The 21,648-nt window shown below is 45.7% G+C and overlaps 1 protein-coding gene across 2 annotated transcripts in view; it reads right to left on the bottom strand.

Annotated features, from left to right (window-relative positions):
• Positions 1-7,661: 7,661 nt before the first annotated feature.
• The window catches only part of UBXN2B (UBX domain protein 2B), a 30,567-nt gene continuing 16,580 nt past the window's right edge, over positions 7,662-21,648 (bottom strand). For both annotated transcript variants that reach the window (XM_044295105.1, XM_044295104.1), the window contains 4 exons: positions 17,887-17,996; positions 14,715-14,852; positions 9,609-9,770; positions 7,662-8,317 (listed from right to left, as the gene is read on the bottom strand). In XM_044295105.1, coding sequence (XP_044151040.1) covers positions 8,155-8,317; positions 9,609-9,770; positions 14,715-14,852; positions 17,887-17,996 — 573 coding nt within the window. In that variant the 3' untranslated portion in view covers positions 7,662-8,154. The remainder of the gene's footprint in view (positions 8,318-9,608; positions 9,771-14,714; positions 14,853-17,886; positions 17,997-21,648) is intronic.

The following is a 21,648-nucleotide window of genomic DNA, read 5'->3' as shown; positions in this document are numbered from 1 at the left end:
TGGGCCACTGAGGATCGGACTTGAGATATGGGTAATTTGAAGGCCAAGTCATGTTGAAATGAACACATTTTGCAGTGTGGCAGGGGGCATTATCCTACTGAAAGGGGCCATTGCCATTACCAAATATCATTGCCATGAATGGGTGTACGTGGTCTGTACAGTGTTTATAGGTAAGAGGTACATGTCAAAGACTACTTTTGTGTACTAACCACGGAACACCAGGAATGCCCTACACGGCCTGCCGATGTGGAGATGTTAGACATCACATTATGGCATTTGTGAAAGTCACTAATGCCTGCCCATCAACTTAAAGGGGTTATCCCAAGACTAATGTAAAAAATGAAAATCATACAGTACCTCACAACTTTTTTCTAACAAAGCTAGAACCAGCCCTGTACCTCACATGGATCCAGAGATCTCCACATTCATTGCTCTGCTACATTTATATCAAGCTGACAGCTCAAAGGAAGTGTCCTTTCTGCTGCAGCTCAGGGGGCGTGTCCATGCTCTCCCTATCACAGCTCAGGGGGCGTGTCCATGCTCTCCTTATCACAGCTCAGGAGGCAATCAGGATGAAACTGAGCATGTGCGGCCTTCTCAGTGAGCAGGACAAAGAAATAAGAAAAAGAAGAAACAGCAGGTGGCGCTATACATATACATTTTATTGAATAACTCAGTGGCTATGCTAAATGTTTTATTATATGTAATTACAAAAGTATTCAGATCCAGGAGCTGGTTTGAACACTGTAGAATATTTTTTGTGGGACAACCTCTTTAAAAGAACTCGCTGTTCACTTGCTGCCTAATATATCCCACCCTACACTATCGTAACAAGATCAGTGGTTTTAATGTTATGGCTGATAGGTGTGTGTGTATGTTCTAATATATAAAGCTAAGTGTATGTATGTGTGTGTGCGTGTGTGTGTATATATGTATGTCCGCTAAAGGAATCCGCACTGTCACATTTATAATCACGAAATTTGGAACACAGGTACATCAGGTGTCCAGGAAGGTTTTAGACCGGGTCTTTCTCTCTAGCACATACCGTTCCGGAGATATTCCCAAAAAATACATTAGCCAATAGAAGCCTGGCCACATGACCCTTATCAGCCAATAGAAGCTCACAGGCCCTTAGTCTCCACATAAACACAGAGTTAAACCAGGTTTCCACAACAAGCAAGCCATTTTTCTTCACTGCTGTAGGTCAGCTTTAAAGGAGCAGGGCGCTGTGGAGGTCACAGTTCAGGGGCAGGTAGGGAGGCCACCCTCAAAAGACGGACTTAAAACCATGCCCCCGGTCCCGCTAAGCCACACCCTGACCTTGTTAGGTCACGCCCCCACCCACAACCTGCATCCAATGGGGTTTGAAAAAATGAAGGTAAAAATCAACTTCTGTCAGCTGCAGGGATAGGAGGGAGGGTAACTTTCTCCTTGAAGCTCACTCAGACAGCACAGTGCTGCTGTCTGAGAGTGAGCTGTTCAAAAGGACATCCCTGTGTCTGACCAGGCCCTGCGCCAGACGGAGGACAGGGAGTCTAAAAGCTGGACTGTCCGCCCTAAAACGGGACGTCTGGCCACCCTAGGTGCAGGCTGCTGTGGAGGTCACAGTTAAGGGGACAGTCCGCTATAGAGGTCAGTGTTAAGGGGCAGATTGCTGTAGAGGCCACTGTTAAGGGGGCGAGGTATTGTGGAAATCATTGTTAAGGAGACGGGGTACTGTGGATGTCACTAATAAAGTGGCGGGGCAACTGTGGAGGTCGCTGTTAAGGGGGCAGGCGCTGTGGAGGTCTATGTTAAAGAGGCAGGGAACGATGGAGGTCACAGTTAAGGGGACGGTCCGCTATGGAGGTCAGTGTTAAGGGGTGGAGTGCTGTAGTGGTCACTGTTAAGGGGGCGGGGTGTTGTGAACGTCACATTTTAAGGGAATGGAGCTCTGTGGAGGTCACTGTTAAGGGGGCAAGTTATTGTGGAAACAGGGGCGTAGCTGAAAGCTCATGGGCCCTGGTGCAAGAGTTCAGCTTGGGCCCCCGTCCTTCAGTGCTTGTTGGCAAGGGGCAGAGGAGCACATAGACTTCCTGCTGCCTGAGGCAAACATTGAAAGGGCACCCCCTCATGCCAAATTCTTAACCTAACCCCTTCCCTCCAGCCAGAGGTGTAAATTGACCAGTATGCACTTTCTATAATGCCAGTGTCTTATGTGGCACAAGGGTCTCTGGGCCTGGTAGCGACTGCTACCTCTGCACCCCCTATAGCTATGCCCCTGTGTGGAAATCACTGTTAAGGAGACGGAGTACTGTGGAGGTCACTAATAAAGGGACAGCCGCTGTGGAGGTCACTGTTAAGGGGGAGGGCACTGTGGATGTTACTGTTAAGGGGGAAGGCCTCTGTGGAGGTCACTGTTAAAGGAGGAGGGGACTGTGAAGGCCACTATTAAAGGTACTGTTAGGTCACTGTTAAGGAAGCAGGGTACTAAGGAGGTCACTGTTAAGGCAGCAGGGTACTAAAGAGGTCACTGTTAAGGGTGAAGGGGTACTGTGGCAGTCACTGTTAAACATAGAATGTGTCGGCAGATAAGAACCATTTGGCCCATCTAGTCTGCCCAATATACTGAATACTATGAATAGCCCTTGGCCCTATCTTATATGAAGGATGGCCTTATGCCTATCCCATGCATGCTTAAACTCCGTCACTGTATTTGCAGCTACCACTTCTGCAGGAAGGCTATTCCATGCATCCACTACTCTCTCAGTAAAGTAATACTTCCTGATATTACTTTAAAACCTTTGCCCCTCTAATTTAAAACTGTGTCCTCTTGTAGCAGTTTTTCTTCTTATAAATATTCTCTCCTCTTTTACCTTGTTAATTCCCTTTATGTATTTAAAAGTTTCTATCATATCCCCTCTGTCTCGTCTTTCTTCCAAGCTATACATGTTAAGGTCCTTTAATCTTTCCTGGTAAGTTTTATCCTGCAATCCATGTACCAGTTTAGTAGCTCTTCTCTGAACTCTCTCCAAAGTATCAATATCCTTCTGGAGATATGGTCTCCAGTACTGCACACAATACTCCAATACTCACTAGTGCTCTGTAGAGCGGCATGAGCACCTCCCTCTTTCTACTGTTAATGCCTCTCCCTATACACCCAAGCATTCTGCTAGCATTTTCTGCTGCTCTATGACATTGTTTGCCTACCTTTAAGTCTTCTGATAACCCACTGGTAACAAGACCATGGTCTGAATAAACGCCATTGACTACAACCCTCTGTTATCTGTCCGTCAGCCACTGCCTAATCCATTGAACAATATGGGAGTCCAAGCCCAAAGACTCTATTGATAAGCCTTCTATGTGGGACAGTATCAAAAGCCTTACTAAAGTCTAGATAAGCGATGTCTACTGCACCTCCTCCATCTATTATTTTAGTCACCCAATCAGAAAAATCAATAAGATTGGTTTGACATGATCTCCCTGAAGTAAACCCATGCTGTTTTTCATCTTTCAATCCATGGGATTTTAGATGTTCCACACTCCTCTCCTTAAGTATGGTTTCCATTAATTTCCCCACTATTGATGTCAGGCTTACTGGCCTATAGTTGCCTGATTCCTCCCTACTACCTTCCTTGGAAATAGGCACAACATTTGCTAATTTCCAATCTTTTGGGACGACTCCTGTTACCAGTGATTGGTTAAATAAATCTGTTAATGGTTTTGCTAGTTCGCCGCTGAGCTCTTTTAATAGCTTTGGGTGTATCCCATTAGGCCCCTGTGACTTATTTGTATTAATTTTAGACAGCTGACTTCGAACCTCTTCCTCTGTAAAGACACATGCATCAAAAGATTCATTAGTCTTTCTCCCTAACTGAGGTCCTTTTCCTTCATTTTCCTTTGTAAAAACTGAACAGAAGTATTCATTGAGGCAGTCAGCTAGTTAACTTTTTTCCATATACCTTCCTTCTTTTGTTTTTAATTTGGTAATTCCTTGTTTTAGTTTCCTTTGTTCATTTATGTATCTGAAGACTGTCTTATCACCTTTTCTCACTGACTGAGCTAATCTCCCTTCTGCCTGTGCTTTAAAAGCTCTTATAACTTGCTTGGAAATATAAATTTCATGTCATCCTCGCTTTTTTTATTTTTATAATTGCTATCTTTTTGTTTTTAATGATTTTTGCCACTTCTGCTGAGTACCACAGTGGTCTCTTCCTTTTTTTTTAAGGGGCAGTCGCTGTGGAGGTCTCTGTTAAGCGGGCCGGGAATGGTGGAGGTCACAATTAAGGGGACTATAACCTATGGTCAATGTTAAGGAGCGGGTGCTGTAAAGGTCACTGTTATGGGGGCGGGCCTTTGTGGAGGTCACTGTCAAGAGGGTGGGGTGCTGTGGCACTCACTGTTAAAGGGGCAGGCTGCTGTGAAGGTCAAAGTTAAGGGGTGGGCTGCTGTGGAGGTCCCATTTTAAGGAGACGGGGCACTGTGTCAGTGTTAAGGGGTGGTGGGTGGTGGAGGCCACTATTAAAGGGGCAGCGGGGTACTGTGAGGTCACTGTTAAGGCAGCGGGGTACTGTGAGGTCACTGTTAAGGGAATGGGGTACTGTGGCAGTCACTGTTAAAGGGGCAGTCGCTGTGGAGGTCTCTGTTAAAGGTTGCTGGGAATGGAGGAGGTCACAGTTAAGGGGACTATAAGCTATAGTCAGTGTTAAGGGGCGGGTGCTGTAGAGGTCACTGTTAAGGGGGCGGGCCCCTGTGGAGGTCACTGTCAAGAGGGTGGGGTGCTGTGGAACTCACTGTTAATGGAGCAGGCTCCTGTGAAGGTCAAAGTTAACGGGGTGGGCTGCTGTGGAGGTCCCATTTCAAGGAAACGGGGCACTGTGGGGACGTCAGTGTTAAGGGGTGGGGGGCTGTGGAGATCACTGTTAAGGGGGTGGGGTACTGTAGATGTCACTGTTATAGTGGATACTGTCGATATCTTTTAACGACACACAAACATTAAATGAAATAGAAGAATTATACCTGTCCAAAGCCGGGTCCTTCAGCTAGTATATATATAAATAAATATATATATACACACACACACACACACATACTTGCATACATATATCGTACATACTGGAGAAATCTGATCAGCACAAATCATAGCTATTCCCCATGATATCTCTGGGATCATGCCTCAGACACTGATGGAGACACCTTTTGTAGTACTATCTCCTTGAAGAAAACATTTTGATCATTTAGAGGTACTGATTATTATTGCAATCGGAGTCCGCTAGACCTGATTGTAGGAAAAATTTCCATACCCCCAGGCTCTGTTTAAATAAATATAGATTAGCTATTATGGATCTATTTGCATAAGGATAACTTTAGATCCAAATAGACATATTTAAAGGGCCTATCCAGGAATTTGATACTGATGATCTATCCTCAGGATAGGTCATCAATATGAGATCGATTAGGGGGCCAGGAGTTCCAGCGAGGGCTGGATTAATTAACTATCCTGATGTTAGGTGATCAGTATCAAATTCCAGAATAACCTCTTTAACCTATAATGCGGTCCATCAGGATTCCTGTATTAACAACAAGAATACTGGAAATCTGACAGACTGGCAAAAATGTAAAATTCACAAAACGTCAGATGGTAGCAGCATCGTAGTTCAGTCTAATAGTAAAATTCTTCTAACACAGTCATCTGCATAGGCAAAATGAGCACACCGTACCACAGTCCCTCTGACTGTAGTCTAGAAGACACAGGTGAAGAGTTGGGGATATTCACACTTTTAGGGTTCACATGGGATGTAATTTGTGGTGGAAAAATCTACCACAGATTTGGTAGCAAATCTGCAGCAGCAAATTAATCATCAATATATACTTGTGACACATTTTGCTGCAGATTGTTCCCTGTGCATTTTAAAGGGTGAAATCTGTGGTGAAATCCACAGCATAAACCAACACATTGTGGATTTAAAATATGCACAACGGGTCAATTTACACTGCATATTTTCCATGCAGCATGGGGATGAGATTTCTTTAAGTCTCATATTACCGTATGTACTGCTCTCTTATAGGACTACCTCTTAGGTCCCTTTCAGACGAGAGTGTGTCACGCTCCGGACTCGCAGCACAGCTCCTGTCCTGAACTTCCAGCACTGATAGGATCGCATAGCATTATATTGATATATGATGCTATGTAACCCTTAGAGGTCTGGAATGCATTGTATAACAACGACATAATGCTGTCAGTGTTATCCAATACATTCCAGAACTGTAAGGCCCCTTGCAGAAGAGCGTGTCCGGATTAGGTCCGGATGCGTCCCGGTGCATTGCGGCAAACCCGCGCGAGTAGATACGCAATTACACTCAGTTTTGACTGCGATTGTGTTCCGTTGTTCAGTTTTTATCGCGCGGGTGCAATGTGTTTTGCACGCGCGTGATAAAAAACTGACTGTGGTACCCAGACCCGAACTTCTTCACAGAAGATCAGGTTTGGGTTCAAGGTTGTGTAGATTGTATTATTTCCCCCTATAACATGGTTATAAGGGAAATTAATTGCATTCTGAATACAGAATGCATAGTAAAATAAGGCTGGAGGGGTTAAAAAAAATAAAATAAAATGTAACTCACCTTAATCCACTTGTTCGCGCAGCCGGCATCTCTTCTGTCTTCATCTGTGAGGAAAAGGACCTTTGATGACGTCACTACGCTCATCACATAGTAATTCACATGATCTATCACCACGTAGTGACGTCATCAATGGTCCTATTCCTTACAGATGAAGACAGAAGAGATGCCGGCTGCGCGAACAAGTGGATTAAGGTGAGTTAAAAATTTTTTTAACCCTTCCAGCCCTATTTTACTTTGCATTCTGTATTCAGAATGCAATTATTTTCCCTTATAACCATGTTATATGGGAAAATAATAATGATCGGGTCCCCATCCCGATCATCACCTAGCAACCGTGCGTGAAAATCGCACCGCTTCCGCACTTGCTTGCGGATGCTTGCGATTTTCACGCAACCCCATTCATTTCTATGGGGCCTGCGTTACGTGAACAACGCACAAAGAGGAGCATGCTGCGATTTTCACGCAACGCACAAGTGATGCGTGAAAATCACTGCTCATGTGCACAGCCTCATAGAAATTAATGGGTTCGGATTCCGTGCCGGTGCAATGCGTTCACCTCACGCATTGCACCCGCGTGGAAATCTCGCCCGTGTGAAAGGGGCCTAAGGGTTACATAGCCTCATAAATCAATATAATGCTATGCGATCCCGGCAGTGCTGGAAGTTCAGGACGTGACACTCGCTCGTCTGAAATCAGCCTTAGGGTATGTCCACGTGAGGAGTAAATGCTACAGATTTGCCGCAAAAAAGCAAATCTGCACTTTTTTTTATAGTACCAGCAATGAAATCTCATCCACATCCTATAAAAAAGGCCTTATGCACACGACCGTTGTGTGTTTTGTGGACCGTAAACCGCGGATCCGCAAAACATGGATGGCGTCCGTGTGCGATCCGCAATTTGCAGAACGGCAAGGACAGCCATTAATATAACTGCCTATTCTTCTCCGCAAAACGCGGACAAGAATAGGACAGGTTATAGATTTTTTGCACACCACGGAAAGGAGCAACGGATGCGGACAGCACACGGAGTGCTGTCCGCATCTTTTGCGGCCCCGTTGAAGTGAATGGGTCTGCACCCGAGCAGCCAAAACTGTGGCTTGGATGCGGACCAAAACAACGGCCGTGTGCATGAGGCCAAAATCTGCAGATTTCAATCTTTACAATGCAGAATGTGGCCCTTACCCATGCCACTATGGCTCTGTCCTAAAAATGGGAAGCAAGTAACGAATCTCCCACCTGCAGTCATGGTCTCTATGATCAACACTCAGCAACTAAACAGTCTATACATGATTCCAATTCATTGCTGCAACACTAAAATTCAGTCGCCTGCCATCTACATATCAGGCTTGGTAATGTAAAATTGGACGGTGTGTAAAAACTATATCATTAGCTCCTAGAAAAAAAAAAAAGCATTGTAAAATACCTAAACCTCAGCCTCCACACTGATGGCTATGAGATAAGTGCATGATCACAATAAAATGTACATCCTAGTGGTTTAAGGGAGAAAATGGCACTTAAATATTTCTTCGGCTACGGCCAGCATGAGGCCCGGTTACTTCATTCTCTGAAGAATCACAGTGTTGAGTATTTCGGCTTCTTCTAGCGTCTGGTCTTCGTCTGTAAGTTCTGCGTTTGGAAATGTGGTCACCAAGACAAAATCAGTCTGTGCAAACTCGGAGCGAGACTGGATAATAAAATGACGTATATCCGAAATTCTGAAATGAAACAAAAAGAAGAGTTATTATATAGAGTATATTGCAGGCACAAATAATTGAGGTGCCTAATGGCGTAAAGTCTGCATCTTGTATACAGTTATCGTGGTCAAGATGTTGATGGATTTGCCAAGGAGACAGTAATGGCATGCAATAGGGCTTTACCATCTGTATCATGCATGATATTACTGACACATAACTGAAAGGGTAACTAAACTTTTGTATAATTTTTTGTGAATGTGTCCCTAATGTACCGGTATTTTGTATTATTATTTTTTTAACTTTTGCCTACCTAAAGCGCACGTATCGCTGTGCCCTTAAAATCTACTTCTCTGTACAGCGCTGTCTGCTCAGCGGTGCACCTAGAATGGAGAACTGATCTTCTGAATAGGGTCCGCAGGGCGGCGAGTACGGGCAGAAGCGCGTATTGCTGCTCTTGCCCGTGCAGGTTTACTAACTCCTGGCACAGCACATGGGTACTCCGGAACCATGTGCTATGGAGCGGGATCCTGCCTGTGCCTGCTTTGCTAAGTTAAAAGCAGGAGCCCGCACCGCTCAGCTAACTGCCATAGCACATGGTTACAGAGTACCCATGTGCTATGCCAGGGGGTGGGGGGAGGCAGGAACAGCCATGTGTGCTCCTGCCCGTACTCCCTGCGCTGCGGTCCCATTCATAAAACGTGTTCTCCATACACTTTGCCGCAGTAAGTGGTGTCCAGAGAAGTGGATTTTAAGCGCAAAGCGAAACGTGTGCTTTAGGAAGGCAAAAGTATAATAAAAATACAAAATTACAAAAACTATTATTAGGGCATTAGGGACACGTTCACAAAAAAATTATATAAAAATGTACTTATGATTTTAAAGGGAACCTGTTAGGCTGTTTGACCTCCCTACACCGCCATCATGCCTTGCTATATAACCTGAAAATCTTTACAAACGTGTCCCTACATTTAATCAGGTTAATTAAAATATATAAAATCAATTAAAATCAACTCTTTTTTTTTTAAATGGTGCATATGTGAATGACCAGGGCGTTGATGCTCTACGTTAGAGTCAAGTGGTCCACTAGCCACAGTACCCCACCAATAGCCCTCTGCAAATCTGGCGCATGTGCCATTACCGTGTACTCCCCGAGCGCACGCAGTGCACTATGCATTAACCTCAAAGCTGCAATACTGAACTCCATGGGGTGCCTGAACCATGTGGGATCCTCGGGTCTCCGCTCTACAGTGCACAGGAAGGGTTGGCACCACATGGACAATAACTGAATACATGCACTGGGCTTTGCCATTACCTGTGACTGAGGTTGAATCTTTGGATGAGCCGACTGCCATCAACTAATCTAATCTGAATTTTCGTTGTTGCAACATGTTCATCCAGTTCAACCTCAGCATTTAAAAAAGGCTTGTGTTCCTCTTCAGGGGATGATGGCGTGCTGATTATTTCAGGAGTCAAGCTGAATGGCAGAAAAAAATTATTATATATATAATCAAACAAAAGTTGTCATGTGGTCAGCAGTGATGTATGTAAGTACATGGGGCAGAAATGGGAGGCCACTGATACGCTAGCGATGTATTATGGAGCTGTATGCTGCCTCTGTAGGGCACTGATACGCTAGCGATGTATTATGGAGCTGTATGCTGCCTCTGTAGACCACTGATACGCTAGCGATGTATTATGGAGCTGTATGCTGCCTCTGTAGGCCACTGATACGCTAGCGATGTATTATGGAGCTGTATGCTGCCTCTGTAGGGCACTGATACGCTAGCGATGTATTATGGAGCTGTATGCTGCCTCTGTAGGCCACTGATACGCTAGCGATGTATTATGGAGCTGTATGCTGCCTCTGTAGGCCACTGATACGCTAGCGATGTATTATGGAGCTGTATGCTGCCTCTGTAGGCCACTGATACGCTAGCGATGTATTATGGAGCTGTATGCTGCCTCTGTAGGCCACTGATACGCTAGCGATGTATTATGGAGCTGTATGCTGCCTCTGTAGACCACTGATACGCTAGCGATGTATTATGGAGCTGTATGCTGCCTCTGTAGGCCACTGATAAGCTAGCGATGTATTATGGAGCTGTATGCTGCCTCTGTAGGCCACTGATACGCTAGCGATGTATTATGGAGCTGTATGCTGCCTCTGTAGGCCACTGATACGCTAGCGATGTATTATGGAGCTGTATGCTGCCTCTGTAGGCCACTGATACGCTAGCGATGTATTATGGAGCTGTATGCTGCCTCTGTAGGCCACTGATACGCTAGCGATGTATTATGGAGCTGTATGCTGCCTCTGTAGGCCACTGATACGCCAGCGATGTATTATGGAGCTGTATGCTGCCTCTGTAGGCCACTGATACGCCAGCGATGTATTATGGAGCTGTATGCTGCCTCTGTAGGCCACTGATACGCCAGCGATGTATTATGGAGCTGTATGCTGCCTCTGTAGGGCACTGATACGCCAGCGATGTATTATGGAGCTGTATGCTGTCTCTGTAGGCCACTGATACGCTAGCGATGTATTATGGAGCTGTATGCTGCCTCTGTAGGCCACTGATACGCTAGCGATGTATTATGGAGCTGTATGCTGCCTCTGTAGGGCACTGATACGCTAGCGATGTATTATGGAGCTGTATGCTGTCTCTGTAGGCCACTGATACGCTAGCGATGTATTATGGAGCTGTATGTTGTCTCTGTAGGCCACTGATACGCTAGCGATGTATTATGGAGCTGTATGCTGTCTCTGTAGGCCACTGATACGCTAGCGATGTATTATGGAGCTGTATGCTGCCTCTGTAGGCCACTGATACGCTAGCGATGTATTATGGAGCTGTATGCTGCCTCTGTAGGCCACTGATACGCTAGCGATGTATTATGGAGCTGTATGCTGCCTCTGTAGGCCACTGATACGCTAGCGATGTATTATGGAGCTGTATGCTGCCTCTGTAGGGCACTGATACGCTAGCGATGTATTATGGAGCTGTATGCTGCCTCTGTAGGGCACTGATACGCTAGCGATGTATTATGGAGCTGTATGTTGTCTCTGTAGGGCACTGATACGCTAGCGATGTATTATGGAGCTGTATGTTGCCTCTGTAGGCCACTGATACGCTAGCGATGTATTATGGAGCTGTATGCTGCCTCTGTAGGCCACTGATACGCCAGCGATGTATTATGGAGCTGTATGCTGCCTCTGTAGGGCACTGATACGCCAGCGATGTATTATGGAGCTGTATGCTGCCTCTGTAGGGCACTGATACGCTAGCGATGTATTATGGAGCTGTATGCTGCCTCTGTAGGCCACTGATACGCTAGCGATGTATTATGGAGCTGTATGCTGCCTCTGTAGGCCACTGATACGCTAGCGATGTATTATGGAGCTGTATGCTGCCTCTGTAGGGCACTGATACGCTAGCGATGTATTATGGAGCTGTATGCTGCCTCTGTAGGGCACTGATACGCTAGTGATGTATTATGGAGCTGTATGCTGCCTCTGTAGGCCACTGATACGCTAGCGATGTATTATGGAGCTGTATGCTGCCTCTATAGGGCACTGATACGCTAGCGATGTATTATGGAGCTGTATGCTGCCTCTGTAGGGCACTGATACGCTAGTGATGTATTATGGAGCTGTATGTTGTCTCTGTAGGCCACTGATACGCTAGCGATGTATTATGGAGCTGTATGCTGCCTCTGTAGGCCACTGATATGCTAGCGATGTATTATGGAGCTGTATGCTGCCTCTGTAGGGCACTGATACGCTAGCGATGTATTATGGAGCTGTATGCTGCCTCTGTAGGCCAATGATACGCTAGTGATGTATTATGGAGCTGTATGCTGCCTCTGTAGGCCACTGATACGCTAGCGATGTATTATGGAGCTGTATGCTGCCTCTGTAGGGCACTGATACGCCAGCGATGTATTATGGAGCTGTATGCTGCCTCTGTAGGCCACTGATACGCTAGCGATGTATTATGGAGCTGTATGCTGCCTCTGTAGGCCACTGATACGCTAGCGATGTATTATGGAGCTGTATGTTGTCTCTGTAGGGCACTGATACGCTAGCGATGTATTATGGAGCTGTATGCTGCCTCTGTAGGGCACTGATACGCTAGCGATGTATTATGGAGCTGTATGCTGCCTCTGTAGGCCACTGATACGCTAGCTATGTATTATGGAGCTGTATGTTGTCTCTGTAGGCCACTGATACGCTAGCGATGTATTATGGAGCTGTATGTTGTCTCTGTAGGCCACTGATACGCCAGCGATGTATTATGGAGCTGTATGCTGCCTGTGTAGGGCACTGATACGCTAGCGATGTATTATGGAGCTGTATGCTGCCTCTGTAGGGCACTGATACGCTAGCGATGTATTATGGAGCTGTATGCTGCCTCTGTAGGGCACTGATACGCTAGCGATGTATTATGGAGCTGTATGCTGCCTCTGTAGGCCACTGATACGCTAGCGATGTATTATGGAGCTGTATGCTGCCTCTGTAGGGCACTGATACGCTAGCGATGTATTATGGAGCTGTATGCTGCCTCTGTAGGCCACTGATACGCTAGCTATGTATTATGGAGCTGTATGCTGTCTCTGTAGGCCACTGATACGCTAGCGATGTATTATGGAGCTGTATGTTGCCTCTGTAGGGCACTGATACGCTAGCGATGTATTATGGAGCTGTATGCTGCCTCTGTAGGCCACTGATACGCTAGCAATGTATTATGGAGCTGTATGCTGTCTCTGTAGGGCACTGATACGCTAGCAATGTATTATGGAGCTGTATGCTGCCTCTGTAGGGCACTGATACGCTAGCGATGTATTATGGAGCTGTATGCTGCCTCTGTAGGGCACTGATACGCTAGCGATGTATTATGGAGCTGTATGCTGCCTCTGTAGGCCACTGATACGCTAGCAATGTATTATGGAGCTGTATGCTGTCTCTGTAGGGCACTGTTTTCTTCCCTAGAAGCAATGCCTTTTTACATCTAGTTTTAATGCAAGTATCTTAATTTTAAAAAATCCTATTTTGCACGCAGGACTACAATTGCATCAAACCTACTGACATCACTGATTGGCCTTTCACGTAAGCTTTGATAAAATCGCAGTGATGTCATAACAGTGATGTCATATGCTGTCAGGGCAGTGATGTCATATGCTGTCAGGGCAGTGATGTCATATGCTGTCAGGGCAGTGATGTCATATGCTGTCATAACAATGATCCTATATTCTGTCAGGGCAGTGATGTCATATGCCGTCAGGGCAGTGATACCATATTCTGTCAGGGCAGTGATGTCATATGCTGTCAGGGCAGTGATCCCATATTCTGTCAGGGCAGTGATGTCATATGCTGTCAGGGCAGTAATCCCATATTCTGTCAGGGCAGTGATGTCATATGCTGTCAGGGCAGTGATGTCATATGCTGTCAGGGCAGTGATGTCATATGCTGTCAGGGCATTGATCTCAGGACTAGGAGAGTAGCTGAAAGGAAGCATGAAAGTATGAAAAGAAAGAAAGAAAAGTCTGGAGTAACACATTACAGAAGTGTAAAAGCTTGCACTTCAGTTGCTCCATCTCACCAGTACTAAGGCAAGAAGTGACTAAACGCCGACCACCAGGTGGCCGGGAAACAGTGGAGAGGAACGGTGCTCTGCAATGCAATGGGAGCCTGCTCCGCTGTTTCCCGACGCTTAGTCCCATCTCGGCTTAGCAACAGCGAGATGAGACAACCTCTTTAAAAACACTAAATGAAGGTACTGCATAAAATAAACAGGTATATACTAGAAAAATACAGTTTTTTTTGTCTGTTACGCTGCCATGGACTGATAATACAGAAAACAGCACCCAGATATTATACCATCAGCAAGTTTAAAACACTTGCTGAAGAGTTTTAGTATGAGCTAAGGTACTACTGGGGCAATAAAAAGGAAGGGTTCAGTCTGGCCGGTCCTGCAGTATTTCCACAGTGCAGGGCATGATGGGACATATAGCCGGAGTAGGTAAATGCCACAAGCAAAGTATCCAAGGTGCCGAAAAATCTGCTACTGGGATAAAAAAGGAGTGAGCTCCGGCTCTTAAAATGTATATGAACATGACTATTCGTAATATATAGGCCCCATCAGTGGTGGTGAAGTGCCCATGACTACCTACCTGACTTGTGTGACACAGGGAAGTTTTTACCTATTAGTCTTTGCATACTGTATGTTTGAACCCAACTTAGGGAGGAATGCTCGGAAGCTTATCTTCGGTTTCGGATTCATGTTTGCAATGAACGTCAGTTCTGCGTCTACCTTTGGTATGCCTTATACCAATAAAGCTTAGTTTATCGCTAAAAGTCAATACGAGCAAATACAATAAACTGTATCAACATCTGAAGTGAAATAAATTACTTTTATACCTTCCAAGTTTTTTGCCCTCACCACTAAAGGCCTTGAATTTTTGCCTTGGTTTAAGATATTCTTGGTCTTGATGGTCTTCCATGTCTAAGCGGACTTGACCTCCATGTACCATTCGCTGCAGTTCGAAAGGGATTTCCCTAAAATATAACAAACACATTATATATCGTAACAGTTTTCTTTCATAGTAGGCCTGACTTTTTTTCATATGCTATATCACAATCAGGGAATGAGGGGTTGGCCCATTTCCTGTATCAATGACCTATCCGATTCCTGGCACCCTCGCCGATCGCTGTTTGAAGAAAACACATTGCATTTACAGACCGTCTGCTCCTTTCTACTGAAATGAATGGGGCCGTCTTCACTGCTGCGCTCAGCAGGGAGGGGAAGCAGCGCTCCAGACTCCTTGTTAGAGAGTTCAGCAGGGGTGTCAAAATAAAATCCTGGGGGGAAGCATATTGGGGATTTTTTTTCTGCTTAAAACATACAGAACCCAAAAGAACAAATCTCTGCACAGACACAGACAGCCCCAAAAAAAAAAAAATATATATATAGGCTTATGACAGCTCCCCCGAGTTGTATTAGGGCCCCCAGAGACTTCTCTTGAGCATGAGGCCTCATGCTGCCAGCTATACCTGGTGGGTAGCCAACAGGGAGTCCGTATGGTGGCCCGTTTCCATCTCATGTCTATGGCCAACCCTACATATAACAAGTCACATAATGAACGCTACATTTCACAGAGCACAGATTGGCACTTTCATCTTACAAAACTGTAACATTTTTTGCTTTAAAACACACAATTTTACATCGTAGTACAATAACTGGAGTATTACTAAATGGTGCGGCCGGCCTGGAGTCTATTATGGACAAGTTAAAAAGTCCAATCCAATATAGTGTACCTTCCCTGTACTTTATCGCTTGGCTATAATATCCTGCTGTGCCTTCACTCCAGACCCCTCCCAGGGGCTTATTAACCCTATCCTGGAAGGAGGGGAGCAATGTTAGGCTACTTTCACACTAGCGTTTTGGGCGGATCCGTCATGGATCTGAAAAAAACTGATCCGTTAAAATAAGGCAACCGCATGCATTGGTCATGATCTGTAACGTATTATCTGTAACATAGCCAAGATTTTTATTGTGCCCTATTGTGTCAGAGAAAACAGATCCGTCCCCGTTGACTTACATTGTGTGTCAGGACAGATCAGTTTGGCTCAGTTTCGTCAAGCGGACAGCAAAACGCTGGAGGCAGCGTTTTGGTGTCCGCCTCCAAAGCGGAATGGTGACTGAACAGAAGCAAACTGATGCTTTCTGAGCGGATCCTTTTCTATTCCGAATGCATTAGGGCAAAACTGATCCGTTTTGGATCGCTTGTGAGAGCCCTGAACGGATCTCACAAACGGAAAGCCAAAACGCCAGTGTGAAAGTAGCCTTATTTACATGGGACTGTATGTTGGAGAAGCTGACAGGAGGGTTGGTTATTTGCATGGGACTGTGTGTTGGAGAAGCTGACAGGAGGGGTGGTTATTTGCATGGGACTGTATGTTGAAGAAGCTGATAGGAGAGGGTGGTTATTTATAATGGGACTGTATGTTGGAGAAGCTGACAGGGTGGAGTGGTTATTTGCATGGGACTGTATGTTGGAGAAGCTGACAGGAGGAGGTGGTTATTTACATGGGACTGTATGCTGGAGAAGCTGATAGGAGGAGGTGGTTATTTACATGGGACTGTATGTTGGAGAAGCTGACAGGGGGGGTGGTTATTTTCATGGGACTGTATGTTGGAGAAGCTGACAGGAGGGGTGGTTATTTGCATGGGAGTGCGACCTCTGAGCATGGGAATACCAATGTTCACTAAGTGAGCGATACACCCGTGGGTGTGCATACCATATAGACAACCTGTGCAGCTGCTTGAGGGCCTATTCTATTTATTAATTTCAATGTAAGGAGCTGAGAAAATGAATGTAATACCTTAAAATGAAAAGGGTTCTGCCATAAACTACTTCTCCCAGGAAATACACTAGCTCCCATTCCTCCTTGGATTTTTTTTTTTCAAATTTACCTACATTGCTGGAATTGCACAGCTTCTGGCTCTCACAATCAATCACACATTGTTGGTCTAGCAAAAGGATAAGCCATCAATTTGAAATCCTGGAAAACGCCTTTACATCTGCAGTTCTAAGAATTTTAGGGTTCATGCACATGACTGTTGTTGTTTTGCCGTCAGCAAATTGCTGATCCGTAAAACACAGATACCAACCGCATTTTGCGGAACGGTACGTTCGACCCATAGCAGAACTGTCCTATCCTTGTCCATAATGCGGACAATAATAGGACATGACATGCAGACACGGAATGCATATGGAGTCATTTCTGGGGGTTTTGCAACCCCATTGAAAAAGTGCATGGTCATCAACTTAATCCTGACCTCACTGAGGGCAGTATAAAATCGTGACAGAAATGCTGATGTCAGCGGTGTGTCACTCATGAGCTAATAGTAAGTGGTTGCTGAGAACCAGCATCATAATTATCTCAGCCCAGGCCTTGAAAAGAGTCACATCTACCTGAGAAGAGTCCTGGTTATTCCTAATCTCCTGCTCTCTCACCATCTGCTGATGATTGTCAGTTCTCTCCTAGAGAGAAAGGGAGAAAACTAGGTAGAAGACTGTCAGTCATCAGCAGGGAGAGCAGGAATTCATGAATAACCAGGACTCTTCTCAGATGGCCATGACTCTTTTCAAGGCCTAGGCTGTAATAATTATGAGGCTGGTTCTCAGCAACCACTTACTTTTAGCTCATGAGTGACACACCGCTGACATCAGCAGTTCTGTCACTACTTCATACTGCCCTCAGTGAGGTCAGCATAAAGTTGATGACAGGTTCCCTTGAAAGTAGGTTTCTCCATTTATGACCTCTCCACAGGACTACTCCATACACTTCTGTAGGACTGATGGAGCACTGTCTATGTCAGCCCCATGGAGCGGTGGACAGATATGTGCACTACTGCTCCAATCAGAAAGAGAACCCAGGGAGTTGTGTTCTTGGGATCACTGGGGGGGTAACAGGGGTCTAAACCCTGATGATTAGACATTTATCGCCCCATGGATGGGGGACAAATGTTATTTGTGAGATATCCTCTTTAAGGCAGATCTGTATGCAGAATTAGAAAGAAAGTTACCCTCTCTTAACAGATTCCAAAAACTGAGCATTGACTGGATCTCTGTAGGTTCGAAGCTCGCCGTCGTCTAAACTAAAGCCATTGCTCCACAGTTTCAGCAATATTTGCACCTGCCAAAAAAATGATACAATAAAGTATTACAATCCAAACTCGTGCAACGGCTTTTAGAAATGTGGCAGGAGCAGTACAGTGGTTATATTTACACATCGACGCCATAATGTGCCTTTGATAAAGAAAACTACCGTACAATAGTAAGGACACTGGCTTCTTATTTGCTTTTGTACATTTGTGGACTTTCACTGTTAGCTTCTCTAGATCTAAGTCAAAGTTCATGGACAATGAGAAGCACGGGCATGAGAGCAGAGAGGATGACCAATGTGTGGCAGAGAGACAGGCGAATGCCCTTGAAATGGTCCATCAGCCTTGACATAACAATCCGTGACGCATTTGAATGATAAGAGCGATATGTAATAACATGCATAGCAAGGCAATGATGAAACTGTCTGACAATAAAGCAACACATCAAAAGGTTTCACCACTAAGACCAAGCGCATTAGTAGGTTACCGTGTGACAATGTTATTCCAGCAGTTTGTGCCATTATTCTACCTGTTGTTTAATATTCTGCATACTCCCTTGATGACCTGTTGGATAAGGTCTGGCTCTGCTTCGGCTTGTTGTCATGTTTTTGATGGCAGCACACAAAGGTCTTAGGCACACAATCGTAATATGGGTCCTCATTAAAGGGGTTGTCCCACGAAAAATGTTCTACGTTACAGTACCTGGATCTGAAAACGTTGTAGTATAGCCACGGAGATATTCAATAGACTCTATCTGTATAGCGCCACCTGCTGTTTGTTATTTTCCCTATTTCTCTGTCTACCTGGCTGAGCCGGACACACATGCTTAGCTCTTTGAAGGGGTCACAGCACACGTGTAAGTATTACACCCTCTTCAAAGTCTAACTGCATACCATCTCCCTTGAAGGGATCTCTCAACCCCTTCAAACAGCTGATCAGAAGGGATGCTGGGTGTCGGACCCCTTCCGATCTAATACTGAGGACCTATCCTGACAACAGGTCATCAATATTTTACCACTGCACAACCCCTTTAATGATCACCAGATATTTGTGTGACAACCTGTTTAATTTTCCTTTAGCGCCACCAGAGGGAATAATAAGGTATTACACAGTGTCCACTCAAATCAATTGGCTTATGTGTGTAATGCAGGACAGGAAAGGTTCTTCAGAAATTCTCTGTAGTCACTTTTCACTCTGGTCAAGAGATGAAGATCCCAAACAGAGGACCACTTCTATTAACTCAGAATTCCCTAGTAGTCACAACCATTTAGCCGGTCTCTTATTAATAGCCAAATCTCTTTTATATATATATGAATAAAAATGAATTTCAGTCTGTCTGTCTGTTCTTTATGTGCGACCAAACAACTAGACCGATCTTCACCAAATTTGGCACATAGATAAATCAGATGTCCGGGAAGGTTTAAGGTTGGGTCGCGGCTCTCTAGGATAGTGTTTCCCAACTAGTGTGCCTCCAGCTGTTGCAAAACTACAACTCCCAGCATGCCCGCACAACCAAAGACTGCCCGGGCATGCTAGGAGTTGTAGTTTTGCAACAGCTGGAGGCACACTGGTTGGGAAACACTGCTCTAGGACATACCGTTCTTGAAATATTCCCAAAAAATGCAAATATGGCACCATCACATGACCTGCATTAGCCAATAATAGCCCAAGGGTCTCTCACTCATATCCCAACTGCCATATAAGCGGTCACATGACCCTCATCAGCCAATAGAAGCTTGCAGGTCCTTCAGTCTTGACATACACTTTTACACCAGGTTTCCATAACAACCCAGCTATTTTTCTTCGCTGCTGTAAGTCACCTTTAAAGGGGCAGGGCGCTGTGGATGACACTGTTAAGGGAGCGGACTGCTGTGGAGGTCATAGTTAAAGGGAATGGAGCGCTGTGGAGGTCAGTGTTAAGGGGGCAGGTTATTGTGGAAGTCACTGTTAAGGAGACCGGGTATTGTGGAGGTCACCAACAAAGGTGCGGCCACTGTGGAGGTTACTGTTAAAGGGGCGGCCGCTGTGGAGGTTACTGTTAAAAGGGGGGCGCCAGTGGCGTAACTAGAGTGCTATGGGCCCCAGAGGCGGCAGATTTTCTTTACACTAAGCCCAATGCATAAAATATGGTCCTCCCTCATCCAGGGTGTCGCTGGCATCGGCGTGATGTCCACTGGATCCAGAACAAGGTCCCTGTGGTGAGAAAAAAAAGAATAATCACATAAGGAAGGGATGTTGACTGCCCCTGTGAAATCACCAGCAGGGGGCGCTGTGCTGGCCTGTAAGACTGAGCCATGCCAATGTCTAGCAGGGTAATCTAGGACATTTCACCTAAATGCTACCACACAGTACTAATGCCCACCTTGTGGCCCCTCACAGTACTAATGCCTACCTTGTGGCCCCTCAAAGTAATTAAGCCCACCTTGTGGTACCTTCAAAATAGTTATGTCCTCCTTGTGGCCCCTCATAGCAGTTATGCCCACCTTTGGTCCTGTCACAGTAGTTATGCCCACTTTTGTGCCCCCTAACTGTAGTTATGCCCAGATATGTGCCCCCCACAGTAGTTATGCCCAGATATGTGCCCCCTCACAGTTATGCCCAGATATGTTCCCCTCACAGTAGATATGCCCAGATATGTGCCCCCTCACAGTGGTTATACCAGATATGTGCCCCCTCACAGTAGTTATGCCAGATACGTGCCCCCTCACAGTAGTTATGCTCACATATGTGCCCCCCCCACATTATTTATGCCCACGTATGTGCCTCCTCACAGTAGGTATGCCCATATATGTGCCCCCTCACAGTAGTTATTCCAGATTAGGTGCCCCTAACTGTATTTATTCCAGATTAGGCGCCCCCTCAGTAAAGATGCCCACTTTTGTGCCCCCTCACACTAGTTGTTGCCCCCACTTTTTTCTCCAGTCTGCAGATTTATGAAGAAAAAAAAATACTTACCTTCTTACCTGAGGACGTGCTCCCACACTCACATTGCACTGCGCGATGTGCGGCCTGCAGGCAGAGCGCCGGAGCTCAAAGGAACAGTGAAGCAGGGAGCGGAGAGGGCTCCCTGCTTCACTCTAGACACAAACAGCCCGGCAGTGACAAAAACTGCCAGGAGAGTGCGCACGCCCCACCCCTCCTTCCTTGCCTCTGCGCCTCTTCTTGTCTCTGTGCCCGGGGCGCAAATTTTACATGTTTGAAGAGCGCTCTGACGGGGCCTGGCATTGTCACTATACTTCATGCCGAGCCCAGTCAGAGCACTCCCATTACATATGAATGCAGCGGGGGCCCTCCCCCCGCCGGTTACGCCCCTGGCGGGCGCTGTGGAGGCTACTGTTAAGGGGGTGGGCCGCTGTGGAGATCTTTTGTTAGGGGAGCGGGTTGGATGCTGTGGAGGTCACATTTTAAGGGGGAGGGGCACTGTGAGGGCTTCAGTGTTAAGGGGTGAGGTGCTGTGGAGGTCACTGTTAAGGGGGCGAAGTGCTATATAGGTCACTGCTATGGGGAACACTGTCAATATATTTTAACAACACACACAAACATTAAATGAAACATTGAAAATATACTCCTGCGAAGTCAGGTCACTGTTAAGGGGGCGGGGTGTTGTGGAGGTCCCATTTTAAGGGAACAAAGTGCTGTGGAGGTCAATGTTAAGGGGTGCAGGTCATTGTGGAAATCACTGTT

This window comes from Bufo gargarizans, chromosome 5 (assembly GCF_014858855.1).
Source record: "Bufo gargarizans isolate SCDJY-AF-19 chromosome 5, ASM1485885v1, whole genome shotgun sequence".
Taxonomy (NCBI): Eukaryota; Metazoa; Chordata; class Amphibia; order Anura; family Bufonidae; genus Bufo; species Bufo gargarizans.
Note: the sequence above shows the minus strand (reverse complement) of the source record. Positions and strands in the feature narration are given on the sequence as shown.